Source organism: Aquarana catesbeiana, linkage group LG10 (genome assembly GCF_042186555.1).
Source record: "Aquarana catesbeiana isolate 2022-GZ linkage group LG10, ASM4218655v1, whole genome shotgun sequence".
NCBI classification, from domain to species: Eukaryota; Metazoa; Chordata; class Amphibia; order Anura; family Ranidae; genus Aquarana; species Aquarana catesbeiana.
Window position 1 is genome coordinate 66,761,186 of NC_133333.1, and position 16,224 is coordinate 66,777,409.

The 16,224-nt window shown below is 46.1% G+C and overlaps 1 protein-coding gene across 1 annotated transcript in view; it reads left to right on the forward strand.

Annotated features, from left to right (window-relative positions):
* HRC (histidine rich calcium binding protein) overlaps positions 1 to 16,224 on the forward strand; it is a 319,013-nt gene that overhangs the window by 133,927 nt on the left and 168,862 nt on the right. The window contains exon 4 of the mRNA XM_073602275.1: positions 7,461 to 7,515. Coding sequence (XP_073458376.1) covers positions 7,461 to 7,515 — 55 coding nt within the window. The remainder of the gene's footprint in view (positions 1 to 7,460; positions 7,516 to 16,224) is intronic.

Sequence of the window (16,224 nt, forward strand, 5' to 3'; positions counted from 1 at the left end):
TGAAAGGAACTTTTTATAGTAGAAGTAGGGGAGTCTGTCAGGGCCTGGGGATTTGTGGGAAGGGGGTTGGTTAATGACCATAGTGATTTCTTCAGCAGTAATATGTGCGTTAAGTCCAGAGCGATCATCACGGGAGAGCGTGGGAAGGTTTAGGGAATCGACAAGTTCATCAAATTTCTCTTGAGTGAATTGAGACTCTGGGTCTGTGGATAGGCAGTTATACAGTTTCTGATAGAAGTCTCCAAAAACCTTAGTTATAGCCCGGAGACAGTAAGTGGGGTTGCCATCGGGTTGTGCCAAAAAGTCAGGTATAGAAGTGTGGGTTTGTGGTTTCAATTTATTGACCAACATTCTATGTGGCTTGTTGGCAAACTCGTAAAATTTCTGTTTAGACCAGAGCATGGATTTAGTGATCCCGCTCAGGTCTAAGGTTTTGATGAGATTTCGCAGAGAAGTTACAATGCGGAGGCGGTCCACTGTGGGGGATGTGAGTAGGCCTCTTTCAGCTTCAGATAATTGAGCCAATAGGGATGAGCGCTGAGTGGCTCGATCCTGTTTAAGGCGAAATCCAGAGGCAATGCACTCACCTCTGAAGAAGGCCTTGTGAGCCTCCCACAGAGTGGAGGTCTCAGACACTGACCCCTCATTTGGTTGAAAGTATTCGGACAATTTTTGTTGTAAATGTAATTGGACTGTAGGTGTGTTGAGAAAAGATTCGTTAAGACGCCAGTGACAATTCCTGTGTGTCGGTGCAGATAGGAGAAGATCTAGGGTTATGGGTGTGTGATCTGACCATGTGATCGGATGTATGTTCGAAGCAACCACATATGCCAATAATGGTGCTGAGACAAAGAAATAGTCCAATCTCGTGTATAATTTTTGGGGTGGAGAAAAGAACGTGAATTGTTTGGCAGTTGGGTGTTTCACCCTCCAAGTGTCAAACAGGTTATGCGCCCGGATCACTCTTCGAAATGAAGAGGATGTCTTTTGCACCTGGAGAGAAAGGGTATTTTGAAACAGGGCAAATCTATGTTTGCATGGAGACAGACATAGATTGAAGTCCCCCCCCCCCCGATAATCATAAAGGGTTGGGAAAAGGGTTGGATTTTCTCAAAGAACTCCTCTAGGAACCTGATCTGTCCTGAGTTGGGTACATAGACATTAGCAAGGGTAAAAGATGTATTCATGTGATCACAGTTCAGGAAAACATACCGGCCATAGGGATCTAGGGAGGAGGATTTTATACGTATGGCAGAGGAGCGCTTGAGGAAAATGGCCACTCCAGCTTTTCCAGAGGGGTCAGCTGCTACAAAAGCAGTGGGGAAATATTTAGATGCAAATTTAAAAGAGCCCTCCACCTTGAAATGTGTCTCCTGAACCATGATCACGTCTGCATTAGAGGATCTGAACTCCTTCAACGCTAACCAATGTTTACAAATGGAGTTCAGGCCTTTAACGTTACATGAGAACAAACTAACAGCCATAACTAAACAATGTGGACATAGCACGCATTATATTCATAAACCATTATATTCAGAAATTGTGCAGATACCATGATGTGGAGAACTTGTGAAGTGTAATTATACATATAATTGGATAAAATTGAAATGAGATAATGGAAACACAGCTGTGTTTCTTGAGTGGATCAAAAAAGGATCCAAAATTTTTTTTAAAAAAGCAAAAAGAATCCATAATATAATGTACATTATATGAGAGTCAAAAGTGTAGACAGATTCAGAGGTAGGATCAAAAAGGATCCAAATTGAAAAGAGAAAAACAAAAAACATAAACCATGTAGGTATAAGGCCTGAGGAGAGTGAGCTCCTCAGGGTACCATGGTCGCATTTCGGGAACCATGTTGAGGGGACATGACAGCCCGCAAGATCAGACTCACCGGCCTCAGTCTAATCCGAATAGAACGTGTAAGAGGTAAACAGGGAACTTTCAATGTGTAACTGTTCCAGGGATGGTGCCCACAGAAGGCACAACGATGATGGAAATCAGACACTGAGCCCAGAGTCTCTAGACACAGAAGTGGAGATCAGGACCTCTGTGTAAAAAAATAAAGCATGGAGGCAGCTCAAAGATCAGTATCAGGTGGGGGCCTTTAGACGTTTCAGCCCTTTGGGGGTGAAAGAGGCTTTCCGGGACCTCTGGCGAACTGGGGTCCAGATCTTCCCAGGGGTAGAAAGTGGTCTGGGTGCTGGGGCTTGCACTTGTAAATACTCTTTAGGGATAGGAGGAAGTCCCAGGTTTCTAATGAAAGATTTACATTCTTGGAGGTCTCTAATGGAGTATTGCAATCCATCTTTGGTCACAGGCGGAATGGGAAGCCCCATCGGTACGGGACCTGGTGGTGTTGTAGGTGAGATGTAACAGGACGCAAGTTGCGTTGTTTAGCCAATGTGATGGGAGACAAATCACTGAAAATTTGAATTTTTGCACCCTTGAATTCAACCCTCGATCAATTGCGGGTGGGGATGATTAAAGCTTCTTTGCTTTCATAGAAATGGAAGCAAACAATGATATCCCTAGGATTGGCACCCTGAGGGGGCTTAGGAGCCAACAATCTGTGTGCTCTGTCAAGGCGCCAGTTTATGTCAGGGATATTGGGTGCCAGGGTAATAAAAAGAGCAAGAAGGTAAGGTCGGAGTTCTTTGTCTGTGATAGATTCAGGGACCCCACGGGTCCGTAGGTTCTGTCGGCGTTCCCTGTTCTCAAGGTCTTCCTGCTGCATTTGCAGTTGTGACACTGCATTTTTCAGATTGCCATTTTCATCTTACAAAAGGTGGACATATTGTACCATATCATCAAATTTAGATTCTAGGGTGTCAGTACGTTCCCCTAATTGATCTATTTCTCCTCAAAGTTCGTGTGCACGCTTGCCGACCTCCTTGGCGATGTTGTGAGTGAGGCTTTGAAGCAAGGTTTGCAATCTTAGATCCAGTACTTCTACTGTTACCAACGCTGCCATTGCGGGTTGGTTGGGTGCTTGTGGCTTAGGTGGGGGTTTTTCTGTGAAGAGAGAGGGATCGACTAGCGGAAGTGCATCTGGTGGGTTCGCGGCATCCGCCGAAGTATCCGAGGCCGGGGATTGCGGCCTATGCAGGTATCGATCCATGAGGTGGGAGGGCTGGAGCGCGGCCTGCGATGTGTGTCTCTGATAGATGTGCCTCTGATCTCCAATCTTACCCATACAATGTCCGTGGGATAGCTGGGTGGTTCCCGGAATAGGTGAGATGGCTCCCAGAGCTGTAAAGGCATGCGGAGATAGATGAGAGGAGGCCAGAGCTCTGGTCCTATGCATCCGCCATCTTACGAGCCGTGCATGTGCCCCTGCTGCTACGTATCTTAAGTAATGTTACTAAGTGGTCGGGGGAAAACAGGCCAATAGTGGGGAGGAGAGCAGATACTCCTACACAAGATGACCATGACCATATTTGTAGCAATGGGATCAAACATAGAATTCCCACAGGAGAGAGTCCTCTGATTCAGAAGATATACCAAGAAGTGAAGCAGATGCTGTACATAGGAGTTATCGAAGAGAGCAAAAGCCCATGAGCAGCACCAGACATCTAGCAAAGACCCATTAATTATGGAATCTTTGCTGCCCTAGGACAGACCAACTTTTTTCATCAGCGGGTGTTGGCAGATCTCTATTGCCAAGGCAGACCACCCAAAAAATGCTTTCATTAACCCCCATAGGATTGTGTCAGGTGAAAAGGATGCACTTTGGGCTGAACAATGCATCTGCCACTTTCCAGGGATTGTTGGAAGATTGTCTAGGATTCATGAACCTAAATAGCATCCTAATTTATTTAGATGATGTAGTGGTGTTCTCTGCCACCTTCCAAGAACAAATCATCCACCTAGTTGCTGTGTTGTCCTCGCTGCACCATTATGGGCTGAAGCTCAAACGGGAGACCCAGACCTACCCATGACTTGGCACACATCCACTCCACTAGAAATATTGACTGTCAACTTTCTGACCCTCGACATGTGAAAAGACGGTTACAATCTTATTATGGTTGCTGATGTATGTGATAGCACTGGACCAATAGAAGTGAAGCTTGGTTCTTATGAATATATAATGAAGTACACCTTCCTTCAAAGGAGCTGATACATAAAGAGGGCATAGTGTAAGCGGACCTTGTTTTTGCCCTATGCTGCTACCTCTCTGATCATAACAAAGAGAAAACTCAGCAGATGATAAAATGTGGTATTGTGGAGTACCTAGTACAAAAGTTCATAACACTCAGAGACCTTTTGGAAATGTTTTTGGTCATACAGTATACATCATACATAAATCAAATAAAGTCAATGCATTTCGGGGGAAAGGAATCCCCCTTCCTCAGGGCTAATGAGCAAAAGAACAAAAAAAAGTGAAAAATACTAAAAATATTTTGTAACAACACTATAGTGATGAGTGTAAATGAAACCCATCTATAAAATATCCATTAATTATTTAGTAAAATGGACATTTTATTGGAATGAATCTGGATCTCATCTTGGGGAAAGGGAAGGTGAGGGGGGAGGGTCATTCCCCTTACAAGGGTCTTGCTGCTGTGGCTTTCGTGCATATTTATAGTCCCATTTAGTACATTTTGGGGTTGATTATATATGTTTTAAATGCTGTATTCAGTGTAGAGTTAAAAACATGCCTTGGAGGTTACACTGGCACATTAGGTGAATGAGATGAATAACCTTACGAGTGTTGTCACTTTCCTTGTCTATACTGCACAATACCTACTTGACCTCTGTGTATTAAACTGTTTAAAAACAGCACTTGATATCTACATTTGATAACTATATGTCAAAAACCATGAATCAGACCGAGACAGAAGTACAATTAATCACACTTGTTTAATAATAATTAAAAGGTAAACAGAGTAAGCGTAGTCAATACATAGCCAGAGTTCAGTAACCAGATCAGGTAGACAGCCAATGCCAATGACAGAGAGCCAGAGATCAACGTAGTAGTACAGCAAGCAGGATCAGGAGCCAGAAGGGACGTCAGCCGAGCAAGTCTTCAACAGGCAGGAGAAAGTCTGAGATCTGACCAAAGGCGAAGGCAGAGACGAAGTGAGCTGGACGGCTTTAAGTAGGCAGGATTGACGAGCAGATCATCAACAGCTGAGTCACTGTGGAGGGAAAGGAGCTGGCAATTAACCTACAGCTGAGCAGCCAGCTCAGAGAAGGAAAGGCTAAGCCCAGCCCTGACACTGTACCTGTCTATAGTGAATAAAATGGATTCTTATCTACTTTTGACAACATGACAATATGTGCCATTATGAAATAGGGAATAAACCTAAAATGAAATCTGAGGTGGTCAAGCAGGTCGACCAGTGTCTCTTATAATATTTTATAATAGATAGAAAAAAAACTAAAAAACTCATGTGGGCTCAGAGTTTGGATTTGTACCATTGTCAGCATGAGTTTGGGAAGCAAGATAATTTGAAATAGATGGATTAGTGGAACATTCAGTATTTTGTTGGTTTAAGTTTTTAGTCTGGAAATTCGTATATTTGCTATTATTGGCCCACTCTTCCTAATGCCGCGTACACACGATCGGAATTTCGGCCAGCAAAAGACCGATGAGAGCTTTTCGTCGGAAAATGCGACCGTGTGTATGCTCCATCGGACTTTTGCTGTCCGAATTCCAGCCAGCAAAAGATTGGAAACATGTTCTTAATTTTTTGGTCAGAAAAAGTTCCTATCCGAAAATGCGATCGTCAATATGCAATTCCGACGCGAAAAATTCCTACGCATGCTCAGAAACAATTCGACGCTGTGACAGACCTAGCCGGGAGAGAGACTTTTGGAGGGGACTGTATGCTAGCCTCTTGCCGATCGATCGTGGGCCCTTGCATTTGGGGGAACGGTGCTCTTTGTGAGTTATATGCCTGGGGACCCTTGATGTGGTATTACTGTGAATTCGGGTCCTGGTCCCCCAGGACACACAGACTTTGGGGACCCTGGATTTGCCATATTGGAATAGTGGCTGATTCATAATGCTGGGACAGATACTGTTAGGAGATGCTGATGTAAATTCCAGCACCTGTCTGTCTGTTGTCTGATAAAATGTGTATTGTAAAAAAGTCTCTAGTATGGGATCTAAGAGTCATTAGATCCCCATTGTTGTTTGTGTTAATTAACTCTGCTATTGTGAGAATGTTGATTGGATTTTCTGAACTACAAGACGGCCAGTCTGGCCTAAAGGTCATGTCTGAGTCATTTAGGCTGTCTAAAGGGATTAGTTAATTAGCTCATGTTAATTAGGTTAATTAGGTTACAGCTGTATTGTTAGAGTAATATGAGCAGTCTGCACCTCCTCTTTTATTGTATAAATAAGACTGTATTCCTGTCAATAAAGATAGATTCCTGGTTGAACTTACATACAGCCTGCCTGGTGTTTGTTCTGAGCTATCACAACTGGGTTAGAACGGCATATAGCTGTAGTTCTAATCCCGGAGCATTGGATGACCGAACAATCAGATGTTGCGATCTGCAATCTGATTCTATAGCTGCAGAGGAGTGTCGGGAGAGTGGAACCGAGCGAGCAAGGGGCTCGTTACAGATGCATGCTCGAAAGTATTGAACGTCATTTTCTCGGCTCGTCGTAGTGTTGTACGTCACTGCATTCTTAACGGTGGAAGGTTTCAGCGAACTTTTGCGTGACTGTGTGTATGCAAGGCAAGCTTGAGCGGAATTCCGTCGGAAAAGCCATCATATCTTTTTCCGACGAGAAGTCCGGCCGTGTGTAGGCGGCATTACTCTTACATAGAGGTTTTGCCTACTCAATATTTAGGCCAATTCAACAGATCGTTAAGCATTTCCTTAATATGTTTTGCATATGTGTTTGCATCATTTCATCAGGGCAAAGAGATTCTGAATTATTGTTAAAATAGTTGAACCACTGTGCTGTGCAGTTTTTTTTCTGCGGTCCCATAGTTAGTTCTGACAGAATATTAGCATTTAAATGCATACCTTCTAGCTATCTCTATTTTGGTAGACAGTACAATATTTACATTGTAAAAAAGCTGTCTTTTTTGTTAAGTGGCCATGGATTTGTAGAAATATGGGTAATTATGAGGTTGGCTTGGTACATTAAGGTAAAGCTTAAGTGCCATTACATGTGAAGAGAAGTTTGAATGATATAAAACGTGGAATCTGACACACTTAGTGCTCCAAGCACAAAGCTTTGCTACAACTAGTTAATATGGTAATAACAAGTAACCTGTAGCAATCACTTATAAAGTATCTTTCACTGTTCATCTGCTTTATGACAAGTGATTGCCCACTGGTAGCTGCGATTTTATTTCATTTGCATTATCATTGCTCTTTGCATTGTCTTAGCAAGTGGTCAATGAGCAATGGAAAACAATATACCTGTGAATAAGCACTGAACTTCTTACAGTGACAAATGTAGTTAATGCAAGTAAATCATCTTTTTTTTGTAGTACTGCAAGTTTTGCTACGTGTGTCCAGTTATATGTGAGACAGCCTGCAAGCCTGGTAAGTCACAAGAATATTTACATGATAACAGTTACTGAATTTTTCAGTTCAAATGTTCTGTGGGAAAGGGCTTATAGTATTATAGAACAACTAAACACTATAGGCCCATTCATACTACCCACGATAGGATAATCTGCTGTAAATGCATGGTGATGTATGTTACATACTTTGGTGCACTATGTTGCCTTTATATTTAAATGACACCCCCAATACACCTCCACAACACACATGCAATGTATTGTGCATACTACAACGCATGATGTCCTGTGCAGTACAATATGAAAAAAATTCATCCTGCACTATTTTCATGTGAGTTGATCAGCACATTTGTTTGGAATGGCCTGCATAATACTGCACTGCAACTCAAACCAGCACATCATTATAATTGTGCGCAGCTTCAGCCAGGTTAGCTGAGCGACCAATGTCATGCTTGTGAGCTCCGAATTATTGGTCCTGTCCGATGGTGCACGCTGTTTTTATTCTGTATGTATGGACTCTTTAAATATCTTTCTATTACATACTTTTCACAGATAACCTTTTAAAGCCAATCTGTGCTTTGCCCATGCAGGGAAAAATAACACATTCACTTATTCATCCACCTCCACCTACACCCTTTTGCTGAGGTCTTGGGGCCCATTACAGGTAGATGCTGCCCCTGCCTTTGTTTGGCCCCAAACCTTAGTTGCTATGGTACTTTTGATGACTGAGCTGGGTTCCAAGTCTATGGTCTGAGGCAGTGGCAGAACTACCAGGGTCACAAAGGTTGCACTTGCGACCGGGCCCTGGAGTTTCACCACTGTAGGGGGGGCCACAACATGACCCACTGCAGAACATTGCCCCAGTGCAACCATCCTGGCCAGGGACAAATTCATATTAATGTAATTCTGTCCCGAGGATGGAGCCATGCAAGTTCTGGCGGGCCGCAGGTGCTCTTCTCTCAGACAGTGCTCCCAGGCAGTAAGGATTTCTGTGCCGGTGCAGTGCCTGCCTGTTCTCTGTCTGCCTCCCTTCTCCCCCCTACTCCCCTGCCTCTCCCCCCTCACATTTGGAGTAATATAGCTAGAGCAGTAGAGCTGAGCTATTCCACCCCCAAACAAAGGCTTCCACACTTGACTTCCTGGCTTTCAGCAGCTCCCAGTCCCGCCGGTAAGACAATCTAATAGGTGTCTTTAGGGGCCAGGGGACGCTGATATAAGGGGGTCTCTCTGATGTAATGGAGGACTGCAAGCTGGGGTGTGATATAAGGGGATAATGGGGGTCTCTGAGAGGGTGGCTGATTGCTGATCTAATAGTTTGTGACCAACCATTGGATCACCAGACAGCACCCCCCTTAAAGACCTCCCATTAGATTAGACCCACCATTTATCACCCCCCCCCCCCCTTAGAACCCTCCATGAAATCATAGTCATCTTATATCAACACCCCCCCCCCCTTTACAGACCCCCATTAGATCAGAGTCACTTTAGCACCCGCATAGAGACTTCCTCATTAAAGCAGAGTCCCCTTTTATCAGCGATCCCCCTTAGAGACCAATGGCTGGTCTCTAAGGGGGGTTGCTGATATAAGGAGTCTCCGGTTAAAACAATGAAAAACTCTATATGATATGTGGTCCCACACCTCAAAAAACTAAATAATAATTATGAATGATGGTGGAAACACCCAAGGGTAATCCAAGTATTAATACATTCAAATCTTATTCAAACATATATACTGTGCAATCTTGATACATATAATACTAAATGAATAATGGTGGAAATCTCCAGATCCCACACTTGACTTCCTGGCTTGCAGCGGGTCCCAGTCCCGCCAATAAGGCAATTTAACGGGCATCTTTAGGGCCAGGGGACGCTGATCCAAGGGGTCTCTCTGATGTAATGGAGGGCTCTAAGGGGGGCGTGATATAAGGGGAACTCTGAGCTAATGGAGCTAATTACATCATAGTCATCTTATATCAGCATCCCTCTTAAAGACCTCCCATTATATCAGAGTCACCTTATATCAACACCCCCCCCTTAAAGAACCCCATTATATCAGAGTCCCTTTAGCACCCCCCCCTTAGAGACTCAACAATTAGATCAGAGTCCCTTTATATCAGTGATCCCCCTTAGAGACCAATAAAAGTGAAAAACTCAAAATGATATGTGGTCCCAACGGAAAATTGTTATCAAATACGTACCGTAATTTTCCTTTCCTGGCCCATTCTCACGTCAGCACACAACAGGTTAACAACTCCTCCGAAGCCCCACATGACCACCTATTCCAAGCTGAATAAAAGACAGCCCCTCCCCAACTAAGATGTTTGATAACCTAGCCTGCGACAGGCCACTAGGGAGGGAGTTCTGTGATGAGGTGAGGATGGGCCAGGAAAGGAAAATTACGGTATAAGTATTTGATAACAATTTTCCATTTTCCTGGCCCACCTCACGTCAGCACACAACGAGATATACCAAAGCTAATATAGGGCGGGAGAGAACAAATGAAAAGAGACACTGACAATCAAAGAAAAGCTGCTAAAGCCAGAAAGAACTGATCTCCCTTATCCCAAACTTGCTGGTCGCATATTTAGTTTGTAAGGTTGAATGAAGGCCGCACCAGACCTTTAAGCTAGCCCTTACCTATATCTTCCAAGCAATCCTGGTATAACTGCCCCAAAGGCTGCCACCCGTCTAGTCAAATAGGCTTGCAATTGTTTCAGAGCAGAAAAGCGTACTTCCTGCATGCCAATTTAATCACCCTGGTAACCCAAGGGTGGAGGACTCTTGAGGGCCTGATGGCTACTAAATGAAAAGATTGTACACTTTCCTCTTTTGACCAAGTACACTGTTAATAACTTGACCACGTGTAAGAAAACAGAAGTCTCACTGCTGTGCACTCAGTGACTCTTGTGTGAAAACTCTGAGGGACTACGTCCCAGTTTTTCTGGAAACTGGATACCACTTTAAAATTGAACTTTGGGGATAGACGTAGTATCCCCATCTCTGGTAAAATAGAAAAGAAAAAAAAAAATACACTAAAGGGCCCTTGCAGGAAAGTGCTGCAATCTTCAACATCCTTCTGTCTGAAGTAGTTGCTGTCAGGAGAACTTGTTTTACCATCAGGTACTTCAATGCAAATGAAACCTATTAGAGCAAAGGTCTCTCAGATCCAAGCCTAAGTCCCACAGAGGGAACAAGGATTTCCCCAAGGTCATATATAGATTGTCATCTGGAAGAAGCATCTGATCATTGGCTTCGGCACCCATCTGCAGCCTGTGAAAAGAAAAGTAGAGATCTGTACCTTAAATGGAGTTGTATGCCAGAACAAACCTAGTGCTGACTGTAAAATGTCAAGGATTTTGGCTAGAGCAGGGAACACATGAGAGAAAGCGTTTGCTGAACAAACAAAACATTTCCTCTCAGGCCCGGATTTACTCCCTTTGCCGCCCCAAGGCCGGGTCCTTCAATGCCGCCCCCCACCACCCCCACACACACACACACACCACCACCATTCTCGTCCTTTATCAATGACTGCTACAATAGATCAATTAAAAACATATCTACACACACAAAAACACTGAAAATAACTGGCTTTAATTGTACAGACTGAAAATACTCTGTAATGCAGAAAATGCCTTTTAAAGATTATAGCAGTAAGAAACTCCCTACAATTTTTTAGTTCTAACTTTTCTTTTGGCAAACACATCGATAATATCTTCGCAGGACAAAGTATTTAAAAGTTCTGACTCAATGGCAAGTAAAGCTAAACTGTTCAGTCTTTCTTGACCCAAAGATGATCGTAAATAGTTCTTTATGCAAATACATTTCATTAAATTTTATGTGCCACAGCTCAGTTGCAGTGCATAGAAACAGTATGCATTTTGCACCACACTGCTCAGCACGCAGTGGCGCTGTTGCAGTGTGAACAGGACACATAGGAAACAATTGTTTTCTATTGCCCTTGCAGAGACCTGTGTTTTGCTAGTGCAGAAATCACAGACTCCCTTTTACATCAGTGTCTTCAGTCCCCCCCTTCACATCACATCACAGACCCCTTTTACATCAGTGTCTTCAGTCCCCCCCCTTCACATCACAGACCCCCTTTTACATCAGTGTCCTCAGTCCCCCCTTTACATCAAAACCCTTTTTACATCAGGGTCCTTAGCCCCCCCCTTACGTCACATCCCCCCTGCCTCATCACAAACCCCCCATTATAGATTGACCCATCACAGACTGACCCCCCATCACAGACTGACCTATCACAAACCCTCCCATCACAGACTGATCCATCACAGACCCTCCCATCATAGACTGACCCTCCCAGATCACAGACCCCTCAGTACAGACTGACCCATCACAGACTGACCCCTCATCACAGACCCCCCTTCACAGACTGACCCATCACAGACCCTCCCATCACAGACTGACCCCCCAAATCACAGACCCCTCATTACAGACTGACCCCCTATCACAGACCCCCCATTACAGACTGACCTGACCCATAGCAGACCCCCCATCATAGACCGACCCAAACCCAGCACAGACCCCCCATCACAGACTGACCCCCCCATCACAAACTGGTCCTGACCCATCACAGACTCCCCATCACAGACTGACCCCCCAAATCACAGACTGACCCCTCAAATCACAGACTGACCCCCCAATCACAGTTCTCTCTCAATATCTAACTCCTTTACATCACAGCACTCCCCCCTCCCCAAAGAACCCTACCTTATTTACACAAGACATGGAGCCTGGCCGCTCTGGACAATGGGCGGGCTTTTCATGTTAAAAGTGAGTGATTTATTGCTGGTACCGCCCCGCTGCCTAGCAACCAAGCACTCACTTCTTAACTTAAAAAGTCCCGCCCATTGTCTAGAGCGGCCGCGCTTCATGTTTTGTGTGAATAAGACAGACAGTGTGGGGAGGGGGCAGTGCAGTGATATTAGAGAAGGCACGGACCTGCCATGCTGCCAGGGCCGATCCTAGGGTCACAGAGGCCTGGGTGCAGAAATATTTCTGGCGCCCCCACATGGGCGTGGTCATCTTACCAACTCCTCCCCTTTACAAATGTTTCTATGGCAACGACTCAAACACAGAGATGCTCCCCTTAGAAGTCTTCATTACCTTGGGATCCTCCCATGATTTCTTAACAATAAAGAAAATACAGGAAGAGAGTACACTAATGAGACCTGGAGGGGAGTCTCTCTGATGCACACACAAAGGGTTGTCTGTTAGAAAGAGCCCCTAGACATAATACGGTCAAAGACTGCAGACATGATACAGGAGATGGTCAGAGACTGCAGACATAATACAAGAGCTGGTCAGAGACTGCAGACATGATACAAGAGACGGTCAGAGACTGCAGACATAATACAGGAGATGGTCAGAGACTGCAGACATAGTACAGGAGATGATCAGAGACTGCAGACATAGTACAGGAGATGATCAGAGACTGTAGACATGATACAAGAGATGGTCAGAGACTGCAGACATGATACAAGAGACGGTCAGAGACTACAATCATAGTACAGGAGATGGTCAGAGGCTGAAGACATGATACAAGAGACGGTCAGAGACTGCAGACATGGTACAAGAGATGGTCAGAGACTGCAGACATTGTACAGGAGATGGTCAGAAACTGTAGACATGGTACAGGAGATGATCAGAGACTGCAGACATGATACAGGAGATGGTCAGAGACTGCAGACATAGTACAGGAGATGGTCAGAGACTGCAGACATGATACAGGAGATGGTCAGAGAATGCAGACATACTACAGGAGATGGTCAGAGACTGCAGAATTACTATAGGAGATGGACAGAGACTGCAGACATGATACAAGAGATGGTCGGAGACTGCAGACATGGTACAAGAGATGGTCAGAGACTGCAGACATGATACAGGAGATGGTCAGAGACTGCAGACATGATACAGGAGACGGTCAGAGACTGCAGTTCCTATGGACGTTAGTAGATAATGGCCGATCGGCCCTCTCACCTGACCCAGCGATACAGCAATGGTTCCTCTGATCAGGAGTCAGCTCACTCTGAATTGCCCATGGCAACTCCGCTGGGTAGCACCCAGATCTGTATTCCTGCAATGACTTCATTCCTTTCTCCGTCAGGAATGGCGCTAGGCTGTGTGGCTTTCCCTCTGGTGGCGCAGGGCAGTGGGGTTCTCTCTCTGATGGTGTTCTCTCAGCACTGCCCTCTCCCTCTGGAGCCCTGGGTATGCTTTCCTGGGTGTAGACCCCCACCAGGACAAACCCCCCTCCCTTCATTAGTACAGACCCCCCAGGACAAACCCCCCTCCCTTCATTAGTACAGACCCCCCCAGGACAAACCCCCCTCCATTAGTACAAACCCCCCAGGACAACCCCCCTCCATTAGTACAGACCCCCCAGGACAACCCCCCTCCATTAGTACAGACCCCCCAGGACAACCCCCTCTCCATTAGTACAGACCCCCCAGGACAACCCCCCTCCATTAGTACAGAGTCCCCAGGACAACCCCCCCTCCATTAGTACAGACCCCCCCCAGTTCAACCCCCCCTCAATTAGTACAGACCCCCCAGGACAACCCCCCTCCATTAGTACAGACCCCCAGGACAACCCCCCTCCATTAGTACAGACCCCCAGGACAAACCCCCCCTCCATTAGTACAGACCCCCCCAAGGACAAACCCCCCTCCATTAGTACAGACCCCCCCAGGACAACCCCCCCTCCATCAGTACAGACCCCCCAGGGCAACCCCCTCTATTAGTGTACATAAAAACACCCGGGCGGCAGCTGGAGAGGAGAGGACAGTGTGCAGTCGCGCTGCCCGGATGGAGAACAGATGGAGACAGGCTTGGGCGTGAGTGAGAGACAGAGGAGGAGAACACATCGGGCACGGACCGCCCCCCCCAGCGATGTCACTCCAATCTCCGGCGGCTGCTCTCCTTCTCTGACAGGAGGAGGGAGGGGGGACGGGCTTGAGCCTCGAAAAATACAGCAGCGGTGGCTGTGACCTGCGGAGGGAGCCGGCTCAGTCTGGACACAGAGAAGAGGAAGAGGAGGGAAGGGAGCACCCTGGCGCTTCACCTCTCTGGTGCCCGGGTGCATTGCATGCTGCTATGTTAGTGCGGGGGCGGCCGAGAAGTCGCCACAGGATCGGCACCGCCCCTGCACCACTGCCGCCCCGAGGCCTGGCCTCGGTGGCCTTGTGGGAAATTCAGCCCTGTGTCCTCTCCTATGTAGCGTTCATGGATGATTTTCTGGTCACCAAGGTCTGAACAACCTCAGATGAGAATCCTTGCACCTCTAGTGTAGCCTATTCCATAGCTGAGCTATTAAAAGTAGTCTCATTGGATTGGGGTGCTGTTACTGACCTTGCCATAAAAGCTTTAATTCGACCAGAGACAAAGATCAAACAGAAAATCCCATGCCACTGTGAACCTATCTTGTATGACGGTATCTTTGAACTGGTATCCTGTTGCAAATATTAGAAGCTGCATGTTCAGTCAAGTCTCCCTGACAACTACTACTGGAAAGCTCCATAGGGCCAATATTGGTATGAGGCACTTGTTTAAAAAATATTAGATTTGCTTCACTGGCAGGAAGACCAACCTTAACTGACTGTAAGTAGTTCTCTGCCCCATGAAAAGTTTCTTTGCAAGATGTAACAAGAAAAGACTTTTGGTGTCCCCTTGTCAGGCAATGTAGGCTACTACTGTCTTGTTGTCAATCTTACTCCAGCCTCCTTGAAGATCCTGAAAGGCTTGCAATGCTAGAAAAAGGCTTCCTTTCATTCAGGATACTTGGGGAGTTGCAAACATTTTCTCTTCTGAGATCTGTTGAACATAAATTAAATGAATTCAGTGGTCAACTTTGGAATTCTCCATTATACTCCCACCTAACTGTCCTCTGGACAGGCATGTACTGGCTATTGGGACTACCTGGAGTTTCCCGGTGGGCCGATGGCTCAGTGGGCCGGTTTCACTGACAGCCAGTGGCATCGCTAGGGGGGGACTTTTGGGGCTATAGCCCCGAATCTGAGGCCCATAGCCCCGAGTCAGACCAGGAGTCCCCAACCACAGGGTCCCAGCCCACTACCGGGCCATGGGCTTTCTGCAGCCGTGCGGCGGGCAGCATGGGAGAGCTGGAGAGCGGGCAGACAGCTTTCACTGCCTGCCCTCTCTCTGGTGACCTGGATTTAAGGGGGGCTCTCTGGGGACCCGGATGTAAGGGGGAGGCTCTCTGGGGACCCTGATGTAAGGCGGAGGCTCTCTGGGGACTCTGATATAAGAGGGGCTCTCTGGAGACCCTGATGTAAGGGGAAGGCTATATGGGGACCCTGATGTAAGGGGGGGCTCTCTGGGGACCCTGATGTAAGAGGGGGGCTCTCTGGGGACCCTGATGTAAGGAGGGGCTCTCTGGGGACCCTGATGTAAGGGGGGCTCTCTAGGGACTTTTTTGCACAATTGCATACATTTATACTGTTTTTCTGCGTGTTTGCAAAATTAAAGTGGGCCGGTCTGGATGAAGTCCAGGGCCAAACTTTTGTCCCAGTCCAGCCCTGCCTCTGGACCCACTGGTCTTTGATGATTGTCATGATTGACTGGTTGGATGCATCTTCAAAAAGACTTTCCAGCCATCTTAGCTGCTTGCTCTGGACTTGATTTCATTTCAAAAGTAACTTTAAGACACCTCCACTGTGATCTGTTAAATCTGCAGCCTGTCCTATAAGATTTG